The sequence below is a fragment of the Melopsittacus undulatus genome, chromosome 9 (genome assembly GCF_012275295.1).
Source record: "Melopsittacus undulatus isolate bMelUnd1 chromosome 9, bMelUnd1.mat.Z, whole genome shotgun sequence".
Classification (NCBI taxonomy): Eukaryota; Metazoa; Chordata; class Aves; order Psittaciformes; family Psittaculidae; genus Melopsittacus; species Melopsittacus undulatus.
This window is the reverse complement of record NC_047535.1, coordinates 1,407,813-1,430,852: the sequence shown is the minus strand read 5'-3', so window position 1 is coordinate 1,430,852 and position 23,040 is coordinate 1,407,813. Positions and strand designations below refer to the sequence as shown.

Below are 23,040 nucleotides of genomic sequence, written 5' to 3'. Positions count from 1 at the left end.
TGAATTTCAGAACCCCTTGGTCGAGCTTGGCTATGGATTGTCTCATGGCTCTGCCACTATTCCGGTTCTGTGCACACCAATAAATGCTCAGAGTGTTGGTTTGGGCTTTTTAAAATGAGCAGAATTGCATTTTATGATACAAAAATTGTATAAAGTACCTTCGATTGTTCATGAAAATAAATGCCTTTCTTAAAAGTAGATTCTTTTAGTAGTTAAAGGAGAGGGTGAGGAGAAGAAAGGAGCTCCAGAGGCTTACAAAAAGGTGCTTATTTCTGTAATTTTACTCAATGCTGTCAAAGCCATTTTGAACAAGTAGTCACTGCCACAAAATGTGTCTATATCAGAGTAAATTGGAAGCTTTGGGGCTATAGCAAGAAGTCAAAGATGTTAAACCTTTAAAAATGAGAATATATGGAATTGAGGATGGGAGATGTTAGCCTATTGTCCAGATTTTCTGTGGCAGCCAAAACCAAATGAAGCCAGGTAACATTATATTCTTGTTCTCTGTGTGCTGTGGTATAGACCTGATTGTCATTTCTTTTATTATTGTTTTGCTGAGACTCCCGTGTCTGTTGCACGTGTATTGATCCAGGAGTTTGTCAGCAACTCGCTTAATCCTGTTCTCCTGTTGGGATTAGGGATGGCAGTAGATGTACTGCCATGTCTCTACTGATATATTCTTTCCCTTAACATGTACTGGAGGGATTGTGGAGTGCTCTGTAAGCAAGCATTGTATCCAAGACTAGGAGAGAGCAGGAATTAGCAGAAGTTGGGCATTATGGGGCTTGCCTGTAGTATGTGAAACAGAAACGTAAAGCTAGTATACAGTTAGACCAAAGGTCAACCTTAGCTTGACCTTTATGTCAATAGGAGTTGATATACAAGAGATTTATATAGGAAGTGGCATGATAATGAGTGGAGGAGGAAAAGGAGCTTTTAAAGCCGTTTCTTGGTAAGGATAGAGTCCTAAGCTCTGCAGCAGAGCAGAGACTCTGTGGGTATGCTAGAGTTTATTTAGCATAGAGGACAGAAAGATAAGTGTTACTGTCTCTATGTGCATCTCTGAAGATTGCTCTGTAGTGAACTTCCCTTGTTTTGTTTAGGAAATGGTAATGAGCTTTCTGGATGCATTCTAATAAACATGTATGAGTTCTGCTTCCTCTCTGCTTCTGCCAGGACTGCATGGGCTGTAGGTAATGCTTCAGTTGCCAGTTTCCATCCTAGAATTACTAACAGCAGGAGAGGGTAAGAAGGGGAGAATTTCAATCTCTACCCTGCTCTGGGGCTGATGGCCAATGACTTTCCCACAACAGTAAGCTGTGAAGCATCCCTTTATCTCCTGTAGATATTTTCTTCCCTGCGTTTGCATGTTTATAGTGTTTCCTAAGAGTGTTTTTTCCGCAGTTTCCAGCCCAGATAAGGTTTGTCAGGCTAAATTCTTCAAAGCAAGAGTTCAGTAGCACTCTCCTGTCACCGTTCCTTGCTGTGATTTTCAGTTTGACACCTGGTTGTTCCCTTGATCCCAACCATGGGTTATTTGGTAATTTTGGTTGGAAGGGGCTTTGGGAGCTCTCTGGTCCCACCTCCTGCTCAAGACAGGATTGGCTGTGAGGTCAAAACAGGTAGCTCAGGACTTTATCCAGTCTGGTCCTTAAAACCTCTTGAGGATGGAGACTGCACAGCCTCTCTGGACAACCTGTTCAGCTGTTCTGACAATGAAAACAGTTTATTTCTCTGTCTATTTATCTATTTATTTACTTTAGGCTCTTATTTAATCTTGTGCCTGTTTTCTTCATGACCTCCTTTACATGTTAAAAAGTTGCCCTTAAGTTCCTCCAAAGCCTGCTCTTCACCAAGTTTATAAGCTCTATTCCCCCAGCCTATTGCCACCTCATCTTGCTGTACCTCCCATCTTTGACACTAAGATACCAGCAGCTTGTCTGGGGATGGGATTTGGGCAGATGAGTCCATGGTGTAGATGTAGTTCTCCTGTGGTTTTATGTTATGCATAAATGCATAAAAAATGCATAAAAAGATGCATAAAAAAATACTCAGAAATGTGCAGAAGTATTTCCTGAGACTGTCAACTGGTATCAGTGTAAAAAGTGGAGGTTGCTTTGAAAAGATGATTTCAAAAGCAGGGAGATGATGGCAGATGACAGGCAGCAGGTAGCATCTCTTCACCGGGAGGCTCCATTTTGCAAATTGGTGTACCAAGCTTTCCCACTCTTTCCTCCCCTCCCATAAAACATGTGGTTACAAAGCAGATGGAAAACTGAGCTCAGGCTCCTTACTGCTTGGTTGCAGCATTGCCTTCACTTCCTGAAGCAGCATTTTTTGTGGCCACAGCCAGTCGAGTGTGCAAGCATATGTGATACATGTTCTCAGAAGTGTGTGTTGGGCAGGAGTTAAGCTGGACTCTTTGGGAAGAGCTGAGATTAGAGGCCTGGTTTTCTAAGCTAGGTTTATCCTAGGAAAAAAGACCAGGCAGTTCTATTCCAAAAAGCTGGCAAAATATAAAACTGCAGCACACTTTAGGTACACTGAAATGTCACATTGAAGCTGTAGGGGTTTATATTCATGGTGGCTCTTCCAGTGGGCACATGCTCAAGCAGCCAGCCAGAACTGTGGCTGTACCTTTCTGTACCATACAACTCATTGAGCAGCCATAGGATCTGTCCCCTGCAACATTTTCAGTGTGTGGTTTGCAGTAGGGTGCCTTAGGTCCATCAGGTTTCAGCCTTGGCCCTCTTGACCGTGTGTTTGCTTGATGCTGCTACTTGAGGCTCACAAAGGGGAGCAGATGGGTAGCTGAGCCAAACCACAGAGTTCAGCAAAATAATCCATCCTGGTTGCTTCTGGGATTGAAACTGGCTCTGTGTCTCTGCAGGACGACTGGTCGTCCTGAGAGTCCCTTCAGTGGTCTAGTCTAATCTTGGTCCTTCTGCAGTCCTGTGGTCTGATCAGCCTATGTGAGGTTCCTCCAGCTTTTCTGCATGTGACAGTGCTGGAGCTTCCTCCTGAGAAAGCATATCTGCCTTCTGAAGAGGAGCATCTCTGTGCATTCGCTGCGTAAGCAGATCACTTCCTGCTGCTTACATGAAGAAATTTACTGCCCCTTACAGTGGGACAGACAGTTGAGAATCCTTCCTAGCTAAACTGCCTTCCTTGCCTTCATTTAGTCTTCTCCAAGATGTTCCTCATGCCCTCTTTGTAGAGCAGGGTCTGGACTTAAAAGGCCGCTCTGTTCAGCGTTTCAACTGAAAACGCGATTACTTAGTGCACAGCATAGCAGATATAGGATGGAAATAGCAGTGAGCCCAGTTTTGCTTGGCAGTTTAGCATAGGTGCAGCTCACTTATTTGTTTATTAAAAAGCAGAGGCCAAATCCAATAAGGATAATGTGTTTGGTTCAGGTAAAATCTGTAATCTGAGCTTCAGGAGCGTGTTGTATAAAGTTGTGTGCATGAGAATGTTTTCTGATGCATTCATTCCTCGTCCTGTTTCCTGAGACTCCCTTGACAAAATGATCTCACTTTTGTGCAGATGTTGTATCTTGTTTCTCTGGTGCAAAATAAGAGGCTTTGAAACAGTCCAAGTATTTGTGTAGGTTTGGAGTTTAGTGAGAACTGGGAGAAAGCTCTGCTCAGGCTGTCTATGGGGTTGTGAGCGCTCCTATAAATGTGCTGCACCAAAATGAATAATGCTGAAGCTTCAGCAGTGGTGCAGAAGCAAAGCTGTTCTTTTTCCTAGGTTCTGTGTTGATTTAGCAGTATCTTGTCAGTAAATCTGCTGAGGCTGCTTGATGGCAGGGCTTCACATTATTTTAATCAAGTACCAGAACTGTTGTCGGCTTGAATTACAAGGATTTTAGATAATATTTTTCTAAAGGGTGTACACCCAGGTTTTCCTTCGGTTACTTGAACCTTTTTTGTGTTAAAATGTGACTGTTTTCAGTTGAGAAGTACCATTTTTATTAGAGGCTTTTGACGTCGCTTGGGTTTTCTGAGGAAATGGCTAAAAATAAACATGCATTATACACTGAATCATAAGAATGTAAAAGTAGCTGCACTGGTTCAGGCCAAGGGTCCATCTGGCCTGGTGTTGTCTCCTGCAGCTTCCAGAAGTGAGTGCACAGGGAGAAGCAAAACCAGGACAGAGCATGAGAGATAGCTGTCACCTCCATGCAGTATTCTCCTGGTCTCTAGCTGTTTTCAGCTCCATCCTCTGAACCCATTGGGGGTTCAGGTGGGGGTTCCTGGCTGGACAAGTGGAATAAACCTCGTTTTCTGAGTGTTTACCCAGGTTCTCCCCGAACTTCTTTTGTTCCCAGTGTTTTAGTAGGGATTTGTGGTGTTCTGCTGCCTTCTTCCTTTGAGTCTGGTTCCAGTGACCTTCATCCACTGGTTGCTCTATTGTGTAATGAAAGAGACAGTTCAGTTGATCCCTGTCTGGTCTCCTTGTGCTGTTCATGGCTTTCTAGGCTGCTGTCACATCTGGCCCCAGGTTTTAGGTTGAAAAGTCTTAGTTTTTGTCAGTCTTTAATTCTAGAAGTGAACATTGCCACTTCTAAGAGATCTTATTTTCTTTCTCTTTTTTCTCTTTTCTTTTACTTTTCTTTTTGCTGAGACCACCAAACCCACCCGCACATTGAGCTCTGGGTGAAGCAGAGATTGATAGAATGTAGAATGCTCTCTCATTTGCTCTCTGGTCCCTTCCTAATGATTTCTAAGAATGATTTGTGTGTTTGACTGCTACCGAGCTGATGTTTTCACATGTCTGTTTATCTTGGGCCCAGGAGCTCGCTCTAGTGTGGTAAAGGTCAGCCCAGAGCCCATCACTTTACATGTAAAGCTGGGTCTGCCTGAGCTGCTTTTCCCCATAGGCATCGCTTTGTGTTTATGTACATTGAATTGCTCTGTCACTGAGGCCTTTCAGTCATTCTTCAGTTTGCAGCCACATCATATTGTCAGCAACTTTGTCACCCCACTGATCACTTCATTTTCTAGGTCGTTAACGAATAGGTTAAGCTCTGTGTGCCAGCGTGGCCCTTGCGGAGCTCCATGCGTGACCTTCCCCTATTGTTTAGTCCTGGAACAACTGGGACATGCTGGTAATAGAAAGAACTTTGAATAGCCAGCTAAAGATCTATGGTTTGTTCTTGTTGTTGTAATATTATTAATTCTGCAAGAATAGCCAGCTTGTGCGTGCGGACTGGGTTTGCATGGCTTCCTTTGACCTGTGCTATTCTGTTGTTTTTAAGCATATGTAGAATGCTGAGGTGGTGCCAAGCTGTTTTAAGGGGAAGCAGAGATGTGTTGAAACTTGTTTCCTATGTTCAGTTAACTAGAAAAGGGTTTTTCTTTCAAATGTGCTTTTGTTTTTCAGAGTACGTTCACACAGATTAGCAAAGGGCTCGAGCTATGTATTAGTTGACTAACTGCATTGACTCCTTCATTCCTCAGGCCTGTGCATGACTGATGTCTTGATGCCTCTGTTTTTATGTTCTCCCTGATACTAGACTGTCCTTTGCTTTTGACATAGAGGCTGAGCAAGGCTGTGAAGTAACACAATGCTTACAACATCCTTACCTGGAAGTAGAAGCTTGATTTTATCTGGTGAGTGTATGAGGAGTCAGAAGGGTGAAGACACTTCATACTAAAATGTGAGGCCGAGACCCAGAAAATGGTTTGTTTTGTCACAAGATCCTAAATAATTCCCCCTCTGCTCCCCCCGTGCTATTGACCTGTATGTGTACAAAGGGACAGGCAGAGTATAAATTCATGACCATGTGAGAGCCATTCAAATGACATTAATGAGCTGCAAAAGGCTTGTATATATGCAAATTCCTATTCAGAGTGGGATTTGGATGAGTGCGGTTAATGAGGTGGGGCAAGAGTTTGGTCAGTGAAGATGAAAAGGAGCAGTGAGTGGAGCATCCTCCTTCCTGTGCTCGGTAAGGCAGTGTGTATCTGCAATCAGCACTGCAAACACACTGCACGCTCTCTGTTTTCACTTGGTAAGGATACCCATGGAAGTTCTAACTTTGATATCAGAGTTTTCTTAGGCAGCTCTTTTCAATTCTGGTTGTTCTTGTGGCTGAAGCCAAGTTAAATGCGGTGTCGTTTTTGGAGTTTACTTGCAATAGTTTTCATGTATTTTTAATCTTAGGTGTGGCTGAAACTTGGCTTATAAAAACCGTAATTCCATCAAGCAGTTTGTTTCCGTGCAGGGCAGAGGTTACTGTGTGAATAGATTAATTGAATTCAGTCTTACTTTGATGGTAAAAATACAGTGCTTGAAGGATGAGGTGGTGGGGAGGAGGACCGTGTGTCACATTGATGGCACTGGGAAATGAAATAGCCTTGTTCCCAATGAGCAAGGATCCTTAGTATCTCTCCTTAACATGTACCAGTGTGACTGGGAAAGAAATGTTTCTATAGGCCTTGTCTGTGCTCTGTGTGGGCCAGGAAAATATTGCATAGAGAATGTACTCTTAGCTTTCTAATGCACTGCTGAGTGTTTTGTCCTGGGATTAGTCACTGCGAGCTAATGGGTTCTTAAGCACTGCATGCTTGTCTTTCAGCCTAGAGGTACAGCTAATAGATGCAAAAATACAATTTTCTGGTGTGGGCAGCACTGGAGGATAGAAGGGCAGAGTAGCTGAAGTTCTGAGGGGTGAAGTAGGATTAGGATCAGCTTTGTCAGGAGTCTGGGCCTTGCTTAAGATGCATCTTCTCAGTCTGTGGCTGCATGTTGTCATTTGAAACTGTTTTCTTTATCCTCTTTTGAATGCTGAAGAAAAGCAGGAAGGTCTGCTTCCTCTCTTATTATTCTATCATCTTTTTGCATTTCTGCATAGTGGGAAGAAACCAGTCGTTGTGGGTGATATGAAAAACTGAGCTTCCTGCTTTCCCTTTCTTTGTCTCCATGGCTCTTTTAGATGGCTTCCCCAGGATACGCAGCCAGTGTTTGGCACCGCTGCCACCCCGTTGCTCTCTTTCCAAGCTGTGCTGGTACTTGGAATGGAATCAGTGTGATTCTTGACAGTCTTACTGATGCCTTAGTGTCGTGAGTGGCAGCCAGAGGAGTCATCCGTGTCTCATTAACTTGACTGACCTAGGATCCTGAATCCACCTCAGTGGGAACTAGGCTGAGTATTGATGTAGTAGGGTTTTTGAAGTGGGAAATGAACTTCTAACTGCCAGGATTTTCACCTGGGTTTGGACAAGTGACATAGAAAGTTTGGGTTTTTTTCATTCAGCTACTGATTTCTATAATAATAAATGTATTTTGGCACATTAAAATTGACCTGTCTTGATATGTGATACAAATATTAATTCTAAGTCATATTGTTGTGTGCAATAAATAAATACCTCCAATTTTTAATGCGTCTCTACAGTTAGGAATAAATTAGGCTTTAGTGTACATTTTAACTGCTCTATAAATAGTCAGACCTATAATTTGTGTTCCCTATTGTGCTGTGACAGACAATAGCTCTTCAGTTTGAAAAACTGACTTTTCTTGAATTACTGGTGGCCACATGTGGTTCACACATAGTTTTCATGCTGGCAGTTTGCTGTTATGTGGCTACTCTTTATTCTAGATATTATGTGGAGAGAGAAAATGGGCTAGGGTAGGTAAGAGTGATGCTACTCTGTGGTGTTCTGATCTGATTGCATAGACCTATGTGTTCCTAGGGTAGTCCTGGGTATTCATATTCCTGTCCAACTCTGCCCAAGTTTTTGAGGTTTATAGCGTGTGTTTTGACATTCTTTGCCTTTTTGGAATGGCTCCATGACTAGCTATGTTGTACATCTTATTTGTAGTTCTTGAGTCCCTCCTTTGACTGTTCCTTCAGTTCTGAAAAATACTCTCATGCGCAAAATGTGAGATTGGAAGGGACCTTCCAGGGTTCCGTAGCCTACTGGTTCCCTGCAAATGTGCTTGTTTGTCTGTAGCCACATGAAGAGTTGTCTGTAGTGATGCCCAAGTTCCTCTCCTGAACTGTCAGCTATGTAATGAGAAGAACACATGAGAAATTTCAGTTTTCCTCCATTTTTGACTGCTTTGTGTTTAATAACTTTGAATTTCGTGTGCAGTCATGTCTTGACTTGATGAAAGTAGTCATGGACTGGAAGAGTCATGTAAACACGTTAATGCTGCTTCTTGGTCTTAAGCTTTTAGGCTGGTGCCTAAAAACCTGAGCCTGTTGGTTCACAGGTAGGTGCTTCTATAAAATACAAAGGGTTGTAAGTCTTCTTAGACCAGTTGATACAGTTGAAAATACCAGATGTGCAAATTCTTTCTCTAAATATAATAAAAAGTATTACTTTCCCTCAAACCTTCCCTCTTTTACATCTTTTTATTTATGGCCACTGCAATGTTGATAGATAAAACGTGGGAAGCAGGGAAGTGGCTCCCAGGTAAATGGTGATGCTTGAACAAAACGTTCAATAGCTAAGGAACAGAGAAGTGACTGTTAGTCCTGGCTTGGTCTCTAGCAAACATCTAGGACAGCCTTTTTCTAGGAAGGACTAGGGCTAAGCAAGGAGCGTGGAAAGAACGTGGAACATCAAGTCTGCTTTGTAACAATGGCTTTGTTTAAGAAATAAGTAGGGGAAAGGCAAGAGAATGGGTGTCTCCTCCTGAAGGAGGAGGAAGACTTGAGCAGAGAAAATGCTTTTCCTGCCTGCACTGTGTGAAGTCTTAGAACTGCACTAAAGGTGTGATTTTGAAGGGCTTCACTAGAACGTGCTTGAAATCAATACATCATCAAAGTAGATGCCAACTTGAGGTCATCTGTGCTGTGAGAACACTGATGTATGAAACCTGGGGCAGTCTCCCCAGAACTGGTGAGCAGATGCTTTGCTGGTGTTGGTGCCTCTACCTGATACTCAGAGGAGCAGTGATGTAGAAGGAAAGTCTCTCAGTATTGTTTGAGCCTTTAGTTCATCTTGATGCCTTACTGCTATCTGACTGCTTAAAAAGAAGTGTGTGTTTTGGCTTCCTTATGTGATTCCTAGACACAAATTCCTTATGAAATAAGGGAATGATGTGCAGAATGGCTAGGTTGGGTTTTTCTAAGGCTATACAGATGTCAGTGTGTTTGATGGCCTGTTTCTTCTCAGCTTATTGACACGGTGGGAACTCTTGGCTCCATTACTTACTTCTCTGGTAACAATTCAGACTAATTGCCAGTAGCAATAAATTATTATTCTCAGTGGGCCAGGATTAGGAGGGAATAGGGTCTTGGTCAGTGTATTTCATAGGTATTTGTGGTCAGCAGATTTATTTCTGTTGTGTTCTGCTTCTTCCTTGGGAAGGGGAAATCTTTTAATGATAAATGATTATTTCCCATACCTGATGTTTTATCTGATCTCTTAATTTTCCTGTTCTTCTCCCTCCCTTCCGCCTTTCCTTCCTCCCTACTTTTTATGCTAGAGGTTATTAACTGTTGGTGCAGTCCTTTTGTGTCTTCCTGTGGTTACAGATAAAAGCATTGCCAAACGTTCTCCTGCATCTTGTGAGCTCTGTGGATGGCTGCTGTTTGTGTGATGGAGCTCAGTGTCTTGGCATCACTCTTTTTAGTTGTGATTCACAGAGTCTGGGAATACATTTCTCAGAACCAAATTTTGTGGGATGGGTTGCTTCGAAGCCTAAAAGAAAACATTAATTTTATCACATGCCATTTTGGCTTTATTTTGTGGATAATTGTGAACAGAGAGCTCCAGTTTTCCCTCTCTCGGGGAATGAACATAGCAGTGGGTTACTTTTAAGGGAAATGAGATTCAATTACATCCTGGCTTCAGCCTGCAAGCCAGAATCCACATTTAGTGTGATTGTTAATTAAAACATTTTGAGATAGCAGAAGAATAGTCAGTGGTGATGTTGTGTGTCAAGAAAATGTCCTAGAAAATGGGACAAATGAGGGCAGAAAAGTGGCTAGTTGATCTTGAAGTGTTTTGGTTATATTTGGCTGTATGATCTTGTATCCTGAACTGTTTGATTTGAAGTCAGTTCAATGGCCAAAGTTTGTGTATAGTGGACAACTGGCTCTTCAGCACTGGGTGATAACTTGTGGCATGCAGACAGTACATCACTTTGCAGTTCTGTAAGGTACAGAAATAAGAAGATATTTAACTCTTGGAGGCAAATACACATCTATTATGGCAATAATTTGTTTTAATGAAGTGATGCTTAAGTTGGCGAACACATACAAAGAAATAATGTCTGCTGATGCAATAGAGATTTAAATAGCTTGCAAGCCAACATCTTACCCTGGATGTAAGAATGCAGGTCTTGAAATTGTGTGTCTTGCTGTTAAGAGGTTGTGGAAGCTGCCTCTTTATCCATGTTGCTATGTGAGTACATTCATTGAATTCCAGGTACATTCTTCTCCAGCTTTCTTTCAAAATTGACTTCCAGAAGCTACATGTGCCTCATGCAGGTATTTTAGATATTCAGAAAGTAACTAAAGCTTCATTCTTAGTGTTGTGCTGAGAAAGAATGGTAGAATGGATTCTCATGGAGTGAAGTCCCTATTTGTAATGGGTGTATGCAACCATTGCTTTAGTTTAATTGTATAGTTTAAAATGTTTTCTTCTTAAAATCACTTTGGAAGGAGAAGCTCCTGTGAGCTCCTATGAGGCTTTCAGAAACTGAGACTCCTTGGTCCTGTTTTGCCTTCTTTTTATGCAAAGAGACAATGGTTCAGAGTACTGTGGAATGCTGTATAAGTTGTTCTATTTTGATTACACCGATGTAGACCTTTTGTGTTATTTGTCAGAGATATTATAACAGGGCACACTGTGCTTAGCAGGCTCCTTGGACAGCTGTGTGTGCGGCTGGCTTGAGCTCTGCCGAAGCTTATTGCATAGGAATTAGCTCTTCTGTCAGCCAGTTGAAAGGCTTAGTTAAGGATAAGAGCATTCTTAATAAAAAGTAAATTTGTCTGGCAATGACCCTCTCCCAAATAGCTGAGAGGAACTGTCTTTGCTATTGGCCTTAGGTGTGAGCTGTTTGCCTTCGGAGAGGCACATTGTTTTCTATCCAGAGGTGTCTAAACTGGTATTTCTGCAATTGCTTGTCATGAAAAATCATGCTAGCGTATAGCGCTGTAAAAACAGTTCCCATCTGCACAGATAAATACACCAGGGAGAATTAAGTGTGAGTGTGGTGGAAAAAAACCTAGAGTCTCCAAGAACTGAAACGAAGATTACTACTGTGTCAGCAACCTTATTTAATACCAGAAGTAATAATATAGTTCACCTAGTGAATAAAATCTCCTGAGAACGGTAAAACTTTCGTTACGGATTAAGATAAAATGTGACTTACTTTAAATCAAACACAATTTAGACAGGACTAAAGGCTTGGCAGACATCTCTCCCAGCAAACGCAGTTTAAGTGAGTCCCTACCCCAGCTGCCCTCCCCGCCGGCTGCGGCAGTGGTGCTGTGCAGTGGGAGGCAGGGCAGGATGCAGTGTGGTTGGCAAGCCATCGTATGAAAACCCAGCAGATCCCACAGTGATGTCAGTGTTCAGGCACTGGAGTGGCATTTGGGTACGTGGGCACACAGTCTGTTGTGCTCAGTCTCTCTTCCAGAGGAAATAACCTCTAGGAAAAGGGGTCTAGAAGGGCGGTTGGCTGTGCTGACTTGCCAGGTTGTATGTGTCAGAGCTTTTAAGTTGAAGATATTGCACATATATGATAGCATAGCAAAATACCACAGGCATCTGTAAAAAGCATAAGACAATTTTTAACACATGGGGATTATATTAAACATTCCAACCTCTGCCTGTTGTTCCTAGCAGGCGGTTCAGTGGGGCTAGAGCTGTCTCACTGTTTGCTTTTGCAATATACTCTCACTCTTCAGTCAGTTGTGTTACTTTTATCACTGTGGTTTTCTTGTCTCCAGTAAGCAACAGGCATATCTAAGAACTTGATAGTGTCACTGGTGCAGGATTAGATGGAGGCCTCTGAACTGTGGGCTGCGGGGAGAGCATAATTAATGTTCATGTCTGAAGCAGCATTGCTCTGACCTTACTAAAACTAAGTAAATTTAAGGGTAGTCAACTTTTCCCAGCACAACAGATCCAAGCAAGCCAAGAGCAGGTATGAAATATGCTCCTTATTCTTGTTAATGTGTGGAATTAAAAGTTAAGTGGTTATAGTATACTTAGTGAGCTGTTACCTGAGCTGAATATGGAAAGATGGTGATAGGAAACTGCAGGACCTCCTGTCCAGAAGCCCTATAGACTGAATACTATTACACTTCTTTGCTGATCTCTTCATCACCAGAGATTCCTGGTATTAGCTGGCGCTTGAATCTGAGCTTCATTGTTCAGATAGATAGGTTCAAGGGTCATAATATTCCTATTAACAGATATACAACCATATCACTTGCAAGGAAATATATTGTTTGTGTGCATGCTAAAGTAAATAACACCTGATTACTTCAGCTTTATAGTGTAGTATCTCTACCAGCATGGAGAAATATGTTCCCTGGTGAAAATCATGAGTACAGTGTTTGACCTTAAAGAAGCTCATATCCATGGAGATACCAAGAGCAGGCCAGGCTATTTTTGGCATTTACAATTTATGGCTATCATTTTGATGACACATTTTAAACCCATTTTTATTGCCAGCTGGACGAATGCATAGATTCCATCCTACAGTTGCAGCATGTTCTTTATGAGCACTGATATACTGTGTAAATAGAGGGTTTCTTTGATTAAGAAATATTGCCTTGTGTGTATAAGAAGGCAAATAACACCTGTACCTGCCATTGTTTTGTACCTGTTCTTTTCGTGCTGCCCTACTTGGCAAACCACGGTACGTACCACTGCAGGAGACAGATGAGTTTTGCATGATGAGAACCAATAGCCCCCTTAAAGGTTGTAGCGTGCAGTGTATTTACGACTGTTGTTCTGTGCCTTTGCCTCCCCCCCAGTTTGAATTACGGTGACTTCAACCTTTGAGTGTTTTGGTTGCAGGAGACAAGCGCAGGAAGTTACAGCCTGTCATTGGGGTGCTGGAGCTTCCATGAATTGGGCCTTTCACTCCCTCCTGCAGCTTTTCGGGAGGCTGATCCCAGTTTTTATGGCTTAGCCTTGAGAGCTTCCTCGTGTGAGTCTTGCAGGTAGAATTTAGGACTAAGGAATGTGCCTTCATAAAAGATGGGAATATTTTTACCATCACGATTTCCCATTTTCACAAATCTTAAATGTCTAAAGAGCCCCAGAGTTTAGTCTGTGTAACTGGAGAGAGCTCGTGTAGCTCAGGTATAGCTTTCCTCTCCACAAGATTTATACTGGGGGTTAAAGAGGCTGTTCATAGCATGCAAGAACTCTATTTTTACAGCTGGGTGTTGGAGCTATGCTGAGATTAATTCAAACCCATTCCCATACTAATCTAATGCTTCCTAGTTGCTTTTATTAGAGAAAGAAAAAACCAATTTTGATTTGATTTTTGTTGTTGCTGTTGTTTTAAAGTGCCTTTTGGAAGTGCACTATGGAATTCCTTGAATAGTGGTTTCCTTCTTCCATAAGGAGCAAATATCCATCAGTGTTGTCCTTGAAAACAGCCTGAGGTTTGACTGTGCCCATGCTGTGAATGCAGACTGCAGCCAGAGCTGCTCCTTTGGGTGCTGGGGCTGAGGAGCAGAGGCCCCTCTGTAGCTTTCCAAGGAGTACAGGGTGCAGTCAGTTTTCTGTCCTCCCCTTCTCCTTTGAAGTGACTTGTCGCAGTGCTTGCCCTCTTCTGTAATAATGATGCCTAATTTGAAGTAAACTATAGCTAATCACTATGTAACACAAGAAACTTACTGTCCCTGCCCCAAATCACTGGCTATAAATGGGTGTCCTCCCATTTGGAATGTCTTTTCTCATTTTCCCCCCTGTTTACTGTCTCCTTCCATCTTTGGCTGGTGTTGGAGGTGCTTTTTTTCCTTTTTCTCCATTAACTTCCATGTTAATGGTTATGGAATTGTGGAGGACCTGTTGCATAGCTTTAGGCACAAAGATGTGGTGTGGTACCTGGCCAAAAGCGTCTTGTACCACTGGCAAATCTTTTGGATGTGTTTTGGAACTTACTCACAGCTTTTAGTTATCACAAACACCTGGAAAGAACTTACTGAATTCTGTAGATAGATCCTAGGGTTGATTACTGGGATGTGGAAATCCTCTTTCTAGAAAGCATTCATCACATTGTTGGGACTGTTAATGCTGCTGCTGGTGGATGGAGATGCTTGAAGGCAGAACCTTGTGGTGCTGGTATTAATGGTGACAAATATCCAGCGTTGTCCATCATGCTTTCCTAGGGACCCTGCAGTCCATTCCTGGCTGAGCCTGGTTTTTACCTCTTGGGACTTCAAAAACTGGGAAGGAAGGAGAAAGCTCACCATGTGTGGTGCTGGATCTCAGCAGCTATCTGTGCCTTTCTTGAGCAGTGGGACTTGCAGCTCATCTGCCTGTGTTTCAAACCAGTGTTCTAGCTCCTGTGTGTTTTCCAGTCTAGAAAGAATGTTTTCTGCCTGAATCTGCTTGTCTCTTTAGTCCCACTTCTCTGAATCACGGGCCAGTGAGGCCATGCAGGGTTATCGATGGGATTTCTTATCCAGAGGCGCTAACACTTGGATTTTGTATAGTTTGAAACTTAATTCCCAACCTTCATAGATCAGCGAGATGAGGTCTGGTTCTTGGAAGCAGTTTTCTTTGGTCGGACCTGTTAACCTATGCTAAGAACTGGACTTCTCTAGCCAGGAAGCTGACTGGCCTGAGTGGCTTTCCTTGGTGGGAGCAATAACTGGGCTCGTGTGGAAAACTGTTCTTCTTAAGTGAAGTTTCATCTTGCCTGTTTTCTCTGCAGGGAGAAATGGAAGTTTGTTGGCTGCTCTGTTAGAAGTTGAAGTTCCTGGTGAAGTATTTACTCTGAATGTCAACGCAGCATTCCCAGAGCAGCATAGTCCTTTTGTGTGGCACAGACACATTTCTCCAGCCCAACATGCTTGGTTACTGGGAGAACTCTGTGAGTCAGGAGCTGCAAAGCATTCACTGATGTTGCAGCCTGGTGCTTTTTATTTAATAGTCCTTTAGTGGAGCTGGGGAACTCCCTTGTTCCTCCTTACCTGTTAAGTGTCTATATGCAGTTTTTGGTTTGGGGGACTTCATTTTTCATGGCTTTTAGCTTTAAAACCAGTGCACCAACTTTTTTGAGAGTGTGCTGTATGTAGAACATCCTTTCCTGTGGATAGCCATGGAGTGAAGTAGGTGAATGATGTAGGATGCCACCCATGGATTGCTTTTGCATCCATAAGCTATTTTCTTTCAAACCTTATAGGTTATCTGAAGGAGGAGTGGAGCAGGAGATGATCCTTGTTGCTGGATGAATGGCTTGAGGCTGTTCCCTCAACACACAGAAAGGGGGGATGCTCCTGTGGCGCAGCATGAGCTGCATCACATGGATGCGTTCACACAGTCTGGCAGGAGAGAACAGGCACAGAACTGGAAACAAGCAACTGGGAGGTGGGAAAATAAACTGGGGTCCTTGCTTCTGTGGACCTGACACAGGCGATGGGGTGACTTTGGGGAGCATGGGGAGCTGTGGTCACAAGCCTTGGATAAGGGGACATGGGCTGCAGGGGAAGGGTATATACTGAGCCTGGTAATCCCAGTGACTAATGCTGGTTCTGCAGAGGAGCATGTGTTGGTTTTGTGCTGTCAAGCAGGAAATGTCAGGTGGATGTTTATAGATGAGCTACCTGCTCTGCAGAGGTATTTACAGTGAGTCAAAATAGAGATAACTCTCTGCTACACTGTGATGAGTTGAGTTTCTGTAAAGCTTATTCATACTCTTACACTTCAAGCAGGTTTTCTACTGTCCTTACTCTCTTCTTTGAGTTTTAGATATTGCCGAGATATGACAGGTACCAAAGTGCACATCATCAACAGAACACCCTGTGGTTGATACTGGGATTGGTTGTGTCTGGAACTTGTTTGCTGCATTTCTCACACTGAAGTTAATCGAGTGGCCAGTAGCTCAACATTTTCCTAGCCAAATAGCATCAGTTTCTTGTGCACCTGGTTGTCTGTAGCTGCAGTTTGCAAGCTATTCCTCATTCTGCCCTTGGTAGCTGTATATATCCTGGTATTTTTGTTTGGTTGGGCTTTTTTGGTTGTGTTTTTGTTGCTTTCTTTTGTGTTAGGAAAGCGAAACCCACACATTTTGTCAATTCTGATAAACAGCTAGAGATAGGGGCAGTTACTTGCATTGTGCGTATTTGCTGTTGTTGGGAAACAGGCTGTGATGGGTTGTGTAGCTTGTTGCAGATGCAGCTGTACTGCTGTGAGTGATCTTTTTACTACTCTAGACAACAGGGGAAAAACCCCAAGACTTCCTGAAGCAAAACCCTTTGTGTCTTTGCCCTTCAGCTTTGCTGCTGTACCTAAGCCAGCAATGGGGGGGTGTGAATTGTGATGAGGTGAGATATGACAGGGCAAAAACCTCACAAATTGCAGCTTTTTACTGTATTTACTCTGTGGGTTTGACAGCACTTGATTTGTTTCCTGCTATAATTACCCTGCCTGTTCTAAGATTAGGGTACCAGAGTGACCCAGGCCAAGGGCTCGTAGCCTGGGCACTGCTCATCCAGGCAGTGGCCCTGCTGCTGATGGAGCTGGGGCTGTGTCCTCAAATAAAACACAACTGTGGTGGAGGAGGGGAGAGGAATGCTCACGTTCGTGTTGCAGTGACAGGAGAGACTTTCCCAGCACGGCTGCCTGTTGGGCTCTGCTTCCCAGGCACTGATTGACACGATCCGCTGGCAAAGCCCTATGGATGAGTCTGGGGGGGGGGGTGGTTTAAGTCATTGTCTCTCTATATATGCAGAAGGTTTCTCAATGAAGTATGAAACTGGAACAAACCCACAAGCCTTTAGTGCTGTTTTCCCCCCTGTTTTTAATTGATGTATGTTAGTGCCCTTAACATTGCAAACAGAATCATTCCTGTCCTCCTTTGTAAGGAATGCACAAGGGTGGGAGGATGTGGGGAATGTATTTGTTTTGGTTTGTCAGCCTGGCTGCAGGATGGCCCCTGCTTTCTGTGTATTTATTTCTAAGTCATCTCTGCCTTAAATCCCAGACAAAAATCCAACCTGTAGCAGGAGCTCCTCTGTTAGCTCCATCATTTCTTCATCCTCAGTGTTTTGCAAGCTGGGCCTAGGAGTTGATTCCAAAACAAGGACAGGGTTCTGGTTACTCAGGAGGTGAATTCTCAGGGTGATGGTACCAGGCATTAAGCCCTTTGGCTGTAACTACTCATTCTGTTGAGGAAATGCTTGTAAAGCATTATAAATATATAAATAATGCTTTTTCCATGTTGCAGATCTATTTGTTTCACTTCCCTTTCAGCTGTCAACACCTCAGATCTTAACTGAAATACCTTGTTCTTGTAAGACATCTCTGTTTCTGACAAAAGTACCTTGTCTGTTCTTATTAGTAGCTCCGTGACAGTCCCATGGTTGAAAGTGTGAAGTATGTTCTCGGGTATTCAGAGGATAAAATGCCAGCAAAGTCCTGCTTGTATCTGAAGTGTTTGCTTTAGTCTGCAGCAAGGTTTAACTGAGATTTGCAGCAAGATCCTTCACTTCTCTTGGTGTGGCTCAACAGAGCAGAAATCTTGGAGCAAATGTAGTTAAATCTGCCTGGTGCACACCTCATTAAGTACATGAATCATCTGATTTAGGGCTTTTAAATAACACGACCTATTTCAGGAGAGGGAAATACCTCCTGTGGACACCTGTGCCTGGAAGATCTCTTGCAGGTGCTGGAGGTTTGAAGACTCGATAAGGCTTTGGGGCTGCTTTAGCTAAGCCAGGCATAGCTTCCTGTCTAAGATTAGCACTTCAGGTTTAAAAATGAATGTGAAAATAACTTGAGTAATGTGTGTGTGAATACTTTGGAGCACCAGAGAGGATGGGAGGGTTTTTACTCTGCTTGAAAGGTTATTTGCAAAGGCAAGCGCTAGTTGGGTTATTCATCTTTCAGTGATGGCAGAACCCTGATATGCTGAATTAGCTGGTTTGGTCCCAAATATATACCTCAAGTATATCCTTGTGATTTCTTGGGAACCTGGGATTCTGCAGGAATACCACTTGAGCTGGTGTCACAGGAGACGTGCTGGTGAACCGAGCTGCTGTCAAGCACTGAATGAAGTTTTAAAGTAGAAATTAAGTGTATAAATTGCCTTTTGGCTCCAGCTGGACCAGGGAGGAAGGTCTCCCTGTGCACAGGCCCTTGCTGGTTTGGTTACTTTGTATTTTCCTTGGTTCCTGAAGAGGTGAACCAGTTGACAAGTCAGACCAGTTTGGTTCATTAAACCATACAGGGAGACAGTAAAAGACGGTGTAAATGAAGATGCTAATTAATAGAAGGCAAAGCCCAACACCCCCATCCAAAACAAGCAGCTCTGATGTGAGGAGGAAGTGGAATCGGAAGAAGCTTCCTTTAACTCAGTAATGATCATATGGGGTTGCACACAAATTGCATTGTAATTTCTCTTTAAAATCAGTCATTTATCTCCTTCCCTTTGAACCTGCGTGGATTAATTATGCTGCATGGCTAAAAGTGAGGGAAGGACTTGGTAGTGAAATAATGTTAAGGACTGGCAGAGCTTTTAGCTGCAAGTACTGGAGACTTGGGTATTGCCAATGTGAAAAAACATTATCGATGCCAGCAGAACAGGGAGTAGGAAATAATTTCATTTACAAGCTTTCTTGTGTACTGGCAACTTGTCCTTTTCTCTTGTCCTGATTTGTGTATGGCAAATGGAAACCCCTTTAAAAGTTGCTCTTTACAGACTTTCAAAGTAGATATATCTGTGAACAAGTAGGGTTTGCATTCAATTTCACATCATCAGTGTGCCTGTAAAACCTGTGTGCTTGATGGGGTTAAGCTACATTCTAATGTCAGTGTTTAAGATGCTGTAACGTGAATACTAATTTTCCCCTGTTTTGTTTCTCTTAAGCAAATGGTTATGAGCCTTCGAGTGTCTGAGCTGCAAGTCCTTCTGGGTTACGCGGGGAGGAACAAGCACGGACGGAAACACGAACTCCTCACGAAAGCACTGCATTTGTTAAAGGCTGGCTGCAGCCCTGCTGTACAAATGAAAATCAAAGAACTCTATAGGCGAAGGTTCCCTCAGAAAATCATGACACCTGCAGACTTATCCATCCCCAGCGTCCACTCGAGCTCCATGCCAGCAGCTTTGTCTCCGTCTACCATTCCACAGCTCAGTTACGATGGCCACCCTGCCACCTCACCGTTGCTTCCCGTGTCGCTTCTGGGACCTAAACATGAACTGGAACTCCCCCATCTCACATCTGCGCTCCACCCCGTGCACCCCGACATAAAACTTCAGAAGCTACCTTTTTATGACTTGTTGGATGAGCTGATTAAACCTACCAGCCTAGGTAAGGTTGCAGACGTTGTAGTAACCCCTCAAGTCTTTATTTTTTTAACTAGTAATGGATGGATTCGGCTGCTAATGCAGTAACTGGTTAAATATTGCATCACACCAGTGTTTAGAGAATTGCTATTTTTGGTAACTTTTGGAACAGATTGTTCTACATGGAGAGACATCTTACGTAACACTCATTAGTTGCTTTAGCTGAGCCACTAAATATGGTTCAAAGATCCGTTATGTTGAAGGGGTGAGTTTGACAAGAAACAAGCTAAACCCTCCAAAACAGAACAACCCTGTCTGCTTTCAGGAGTTGTTATAAACCATACAGTTTAGTTATTGAAAAACCAAACAAAAACACTCCCAAATCCATCAAGGCTGCAAAATCATCTCATCTGTGCTGGACAAGAATCTGCCAGGCTGGGTATTTGCTGTGATCTATTATAGCCCAAACTCCTGAGTTCAGGAAGACTTGTGGTTCTTTTGCCTTTGTGGCTACTTTTCTTTAAACTGTCTTTTGTATTAAGGTCTAAATCACTTGTGTGGCTGCTGAGAATAATCTGATGCTTACAGAGCATTATATAACTATGTGTGATTTCTTTCTGGCACTGACTCCGCACAGCACTTAACAACGTGGTTAACTTTTAATACCCTTAAAAACCAGCTTCAATACAATAGTCCTGTTGGTTTGTGGAGGGGCTGCTCGCACGTTGGAACCTTCTGCTGTTTTGAAAGCCTGGAAGGGATTCACTGTGAGAATAGCTGGTGGGAGGAAAAGCTTTGTGAGAGTAGATCCAGGGAGATGGTGGGTGAGTGGCAAAAAATGTCCTTTGCAGAAGAAATCCCTTGTAAACCAAAATGAGCAGGTACTTTACACTCACAATCTAAACAGCTCCAGGGTGTGGGAGGCCTGATACGTGTGTGGGGATGGTGGCCTGTAGGTTTCTGAAGCGTGTTGCACAGTTGTTTACATGCTTTTTTGTGTTGTTACAACTGAAATATTGAGGGTAAAAACATAGTTTTTGATAATCTCGTCCTCTGATTCAGGTATTCTTTGAAGAGCTGTACTGGGTCTGGTTAGCTTTAAAGCTTAATTGGTCAGTAAGCATTCCAGGCGATGCTGGTTGTAAGGATAATGAGGTACTCAGTATGTGTTTCATCACTTTTACATTATAAATACTTAAAGCTATAATTCCAATAAGACATTCCAATGCAGGAACTATGGTATGTATTTATTCCTAGATGGGGTGAGAACACTTTGCTGTCAGCTCCATGTCTAACAAACCAGCCCTAAATTGATAGAGGTCATAATTCACTCTGTCATGTCTTATTGCTTGAGGAGTTTCCATCAGTAGGATATTTTTTCCCCTTTGTGGACTCTGAGTGTCACAGTGAGAAAATGGAAGTGCTTCAAACTCCAACCAGATACCCTTCTAAGCAATCTCTGTGCTTTCAGTTAGTTTAGGGGTATGTTTGTGGGTTTTGTTTAGTGTGTGACTCCTTTCTGCAGATGTAGAATCCTAGAATGGTTTGGGTTGAAAGGGAGCTTAAAGCTCATCCAGCTCCAGCCCTCTGCCATGGGCAGGGACAGCCTCACAGGGAAGAGCTTCTACCTAAGAGCTCAGCTCAGTCTCCCCTCTGGCAGGTTCAAGCCATTCCCCTTGGCCTGTCCCTACAGGCCCTTGTCCCAAGCCCCTCTCCAGCTTTCCTGCAGCCCCTGTAGGCACTGGAGCTGCTCTCAGGTCTCCCCTTCAGGAGCCTTCTCTTGTCCAGGCTGCCCCAGCCCAGCTCTCTCAGCCTGGCTCCAGAGTAGGAATGCCCCATGGCCTCCTCTGGCCTCTCTCTATCAGCTCCATGTCCCTCTTGTGCTGCTACCCCAGAGCTGGGTCAGGGCTGCAGGGGGGTCTCCCCAGAGCACAGCAGAGGGGCAGGATCCCCCCCTGAGCTGCTGCTCACGCTCTGGGGGTGCAGCCCAGCACACAGGGGGGGGCAGTGTCTGGGTTCAATTGCACACTGAAGCTGGGTCACAGTGCACTTCTCATGTAGCAACACCCCCAAGTCCTCCTCAGGGCTGCGTTTAAGTCATTGTCTGCTCATCTGTGTTTGTGCTGGGAGTTGTCCTGACCCAGGTGCAGGACCTTGTACTTGGCCTTGTGGAATGATTGGTTTTCCTTTTGTTTTGGAAAGTAATGTTGCTACAGATTGTAAAATTGCTAACTGTAAATGTCATGAAGGTATTTTAGAGTAATAAATACATATATGGTAATGAAAAAACCTATTGGATTCATAACCAGTGCTATGCAGCTTTGTACACTTTCAAAACAACTGGGAGCAATGGTGCATACAGTTCAAAAGCAAGTATGGAGCAGACGACTTGTGTTAATTTTCTCCATTTAAACAGTTACTCTAAGTAACAAGGCTTTACATGATTCATTGAATACATGACCCAAGTGGTTTGGGCATCCTTTTCACTGCTGCAGACATTATGGGTTTGTTTCCTTAGATGTCAAATTCCTGTGCTCCCTGGCTTTGTTTTCAAATGGCAGATACATATTACAAACTCTCAGAGCTTGGCCAGCATTTCAGCATCTCCTGCTTGCATTTTCCCATCAGATTTCTCAGGCAGCAGGGATAAGAAGCATCTGAATTTACTGTTTCCCTGCACCACAGGACCAGACTGATGACCTGATAGACACTGCGTGGCACATCCTTGGATGTGATTCTCCTCTGTCTTTCCCAAGTCAAGGTGGAATTGCTTGGAAGGTTTGCTGCAGTAGTGTTCTATCCAATCGAGAAGAGGTTGTTAGTTTGAAAAGCAATGATTTGACAAAGCCTCGGGGAAGGGAGTTGCACAGCAGGGCACTTGAACCTGCATTCTGTACCCAGATAGTTCATGTCAGTGGGTAGTACACAAGCTAATGTGAATAACAGATAAGGAAATTAAACCAGCTACCTATTATTTTTAATGGTAGGAACAAAAGGAGGAAATGGATGTTACCTTCTTACACTTGCTTCCTCAGAACGTAGCTCTGAACTGTGATTAAAACCGACACACTGGATTCATGGCAAGGGGGAAGTGCAGTGCTGCATCCGTCTGTGCCCTCCTCACCACCAGCCTCTTGAGGAGCTTTACTTGAGCGTGGCTGAAGCGTGAGTGACAAGCACACGTTAGAAGGCTCTTGGCTAACTTGTACAGCTTTCTATGTCTTACAGCAGCCCGTACAACTTGCACAGGGAGTAGGAAGCTTGCAGAAGAGCAGACTTGCCCAGCTAGTTGAACTCGTAAACGCAGCCTGTGCTACCTCAACCTGCTCTTGTTTGAAGAACTGAAAATAGCAGCTGGGCCCTGCTGGCGGTGGGACTCTTCTCCTGCTGTTACTCTGCTCACATTGCAGAGTCTCTTGCTTCCTTCTGAGTGCTTTTCAAGTGCAGGACTCCTGTATAGCTCTTGCAGAGTCGTGTGGCTAATAGTGACAATTGTGGTTCTGCCGGCTGTGCTGTTGGGGAGTGACAGAGTTTGCTTTACTCCCAAGGACTCTGTCAGTGGGTTTGTTTATCTGAGACAGGAGATATCAGTCCATG

At 43.5% G+C, this 23,040-nt stretch overlaps 1 protein-coding gene across 1 annotated transcript in view; it reads left to right on the top strand.

Annotated features, from left to right (window-relative positions):
- Positions 1 to 23,040, top strand: part of PIAS1 (protein inhibitor of activated STAT 1) — a 57,936-nt gene that overhangs the window by 5,522 nt on the left and 29,374 nt on the right. Inside the window, exon 2 of the mRNA XM_034066044.1 lies at positions 19,024 to 19,468. Within this exon, the coding sequence (XP_033921935.1) occupies positions 19,024 to 19,468 (445 nt within the window). The remainder of the gene's footprint in view (positions 1 to 19,023; positions 19,469 to 23,040) is intronic.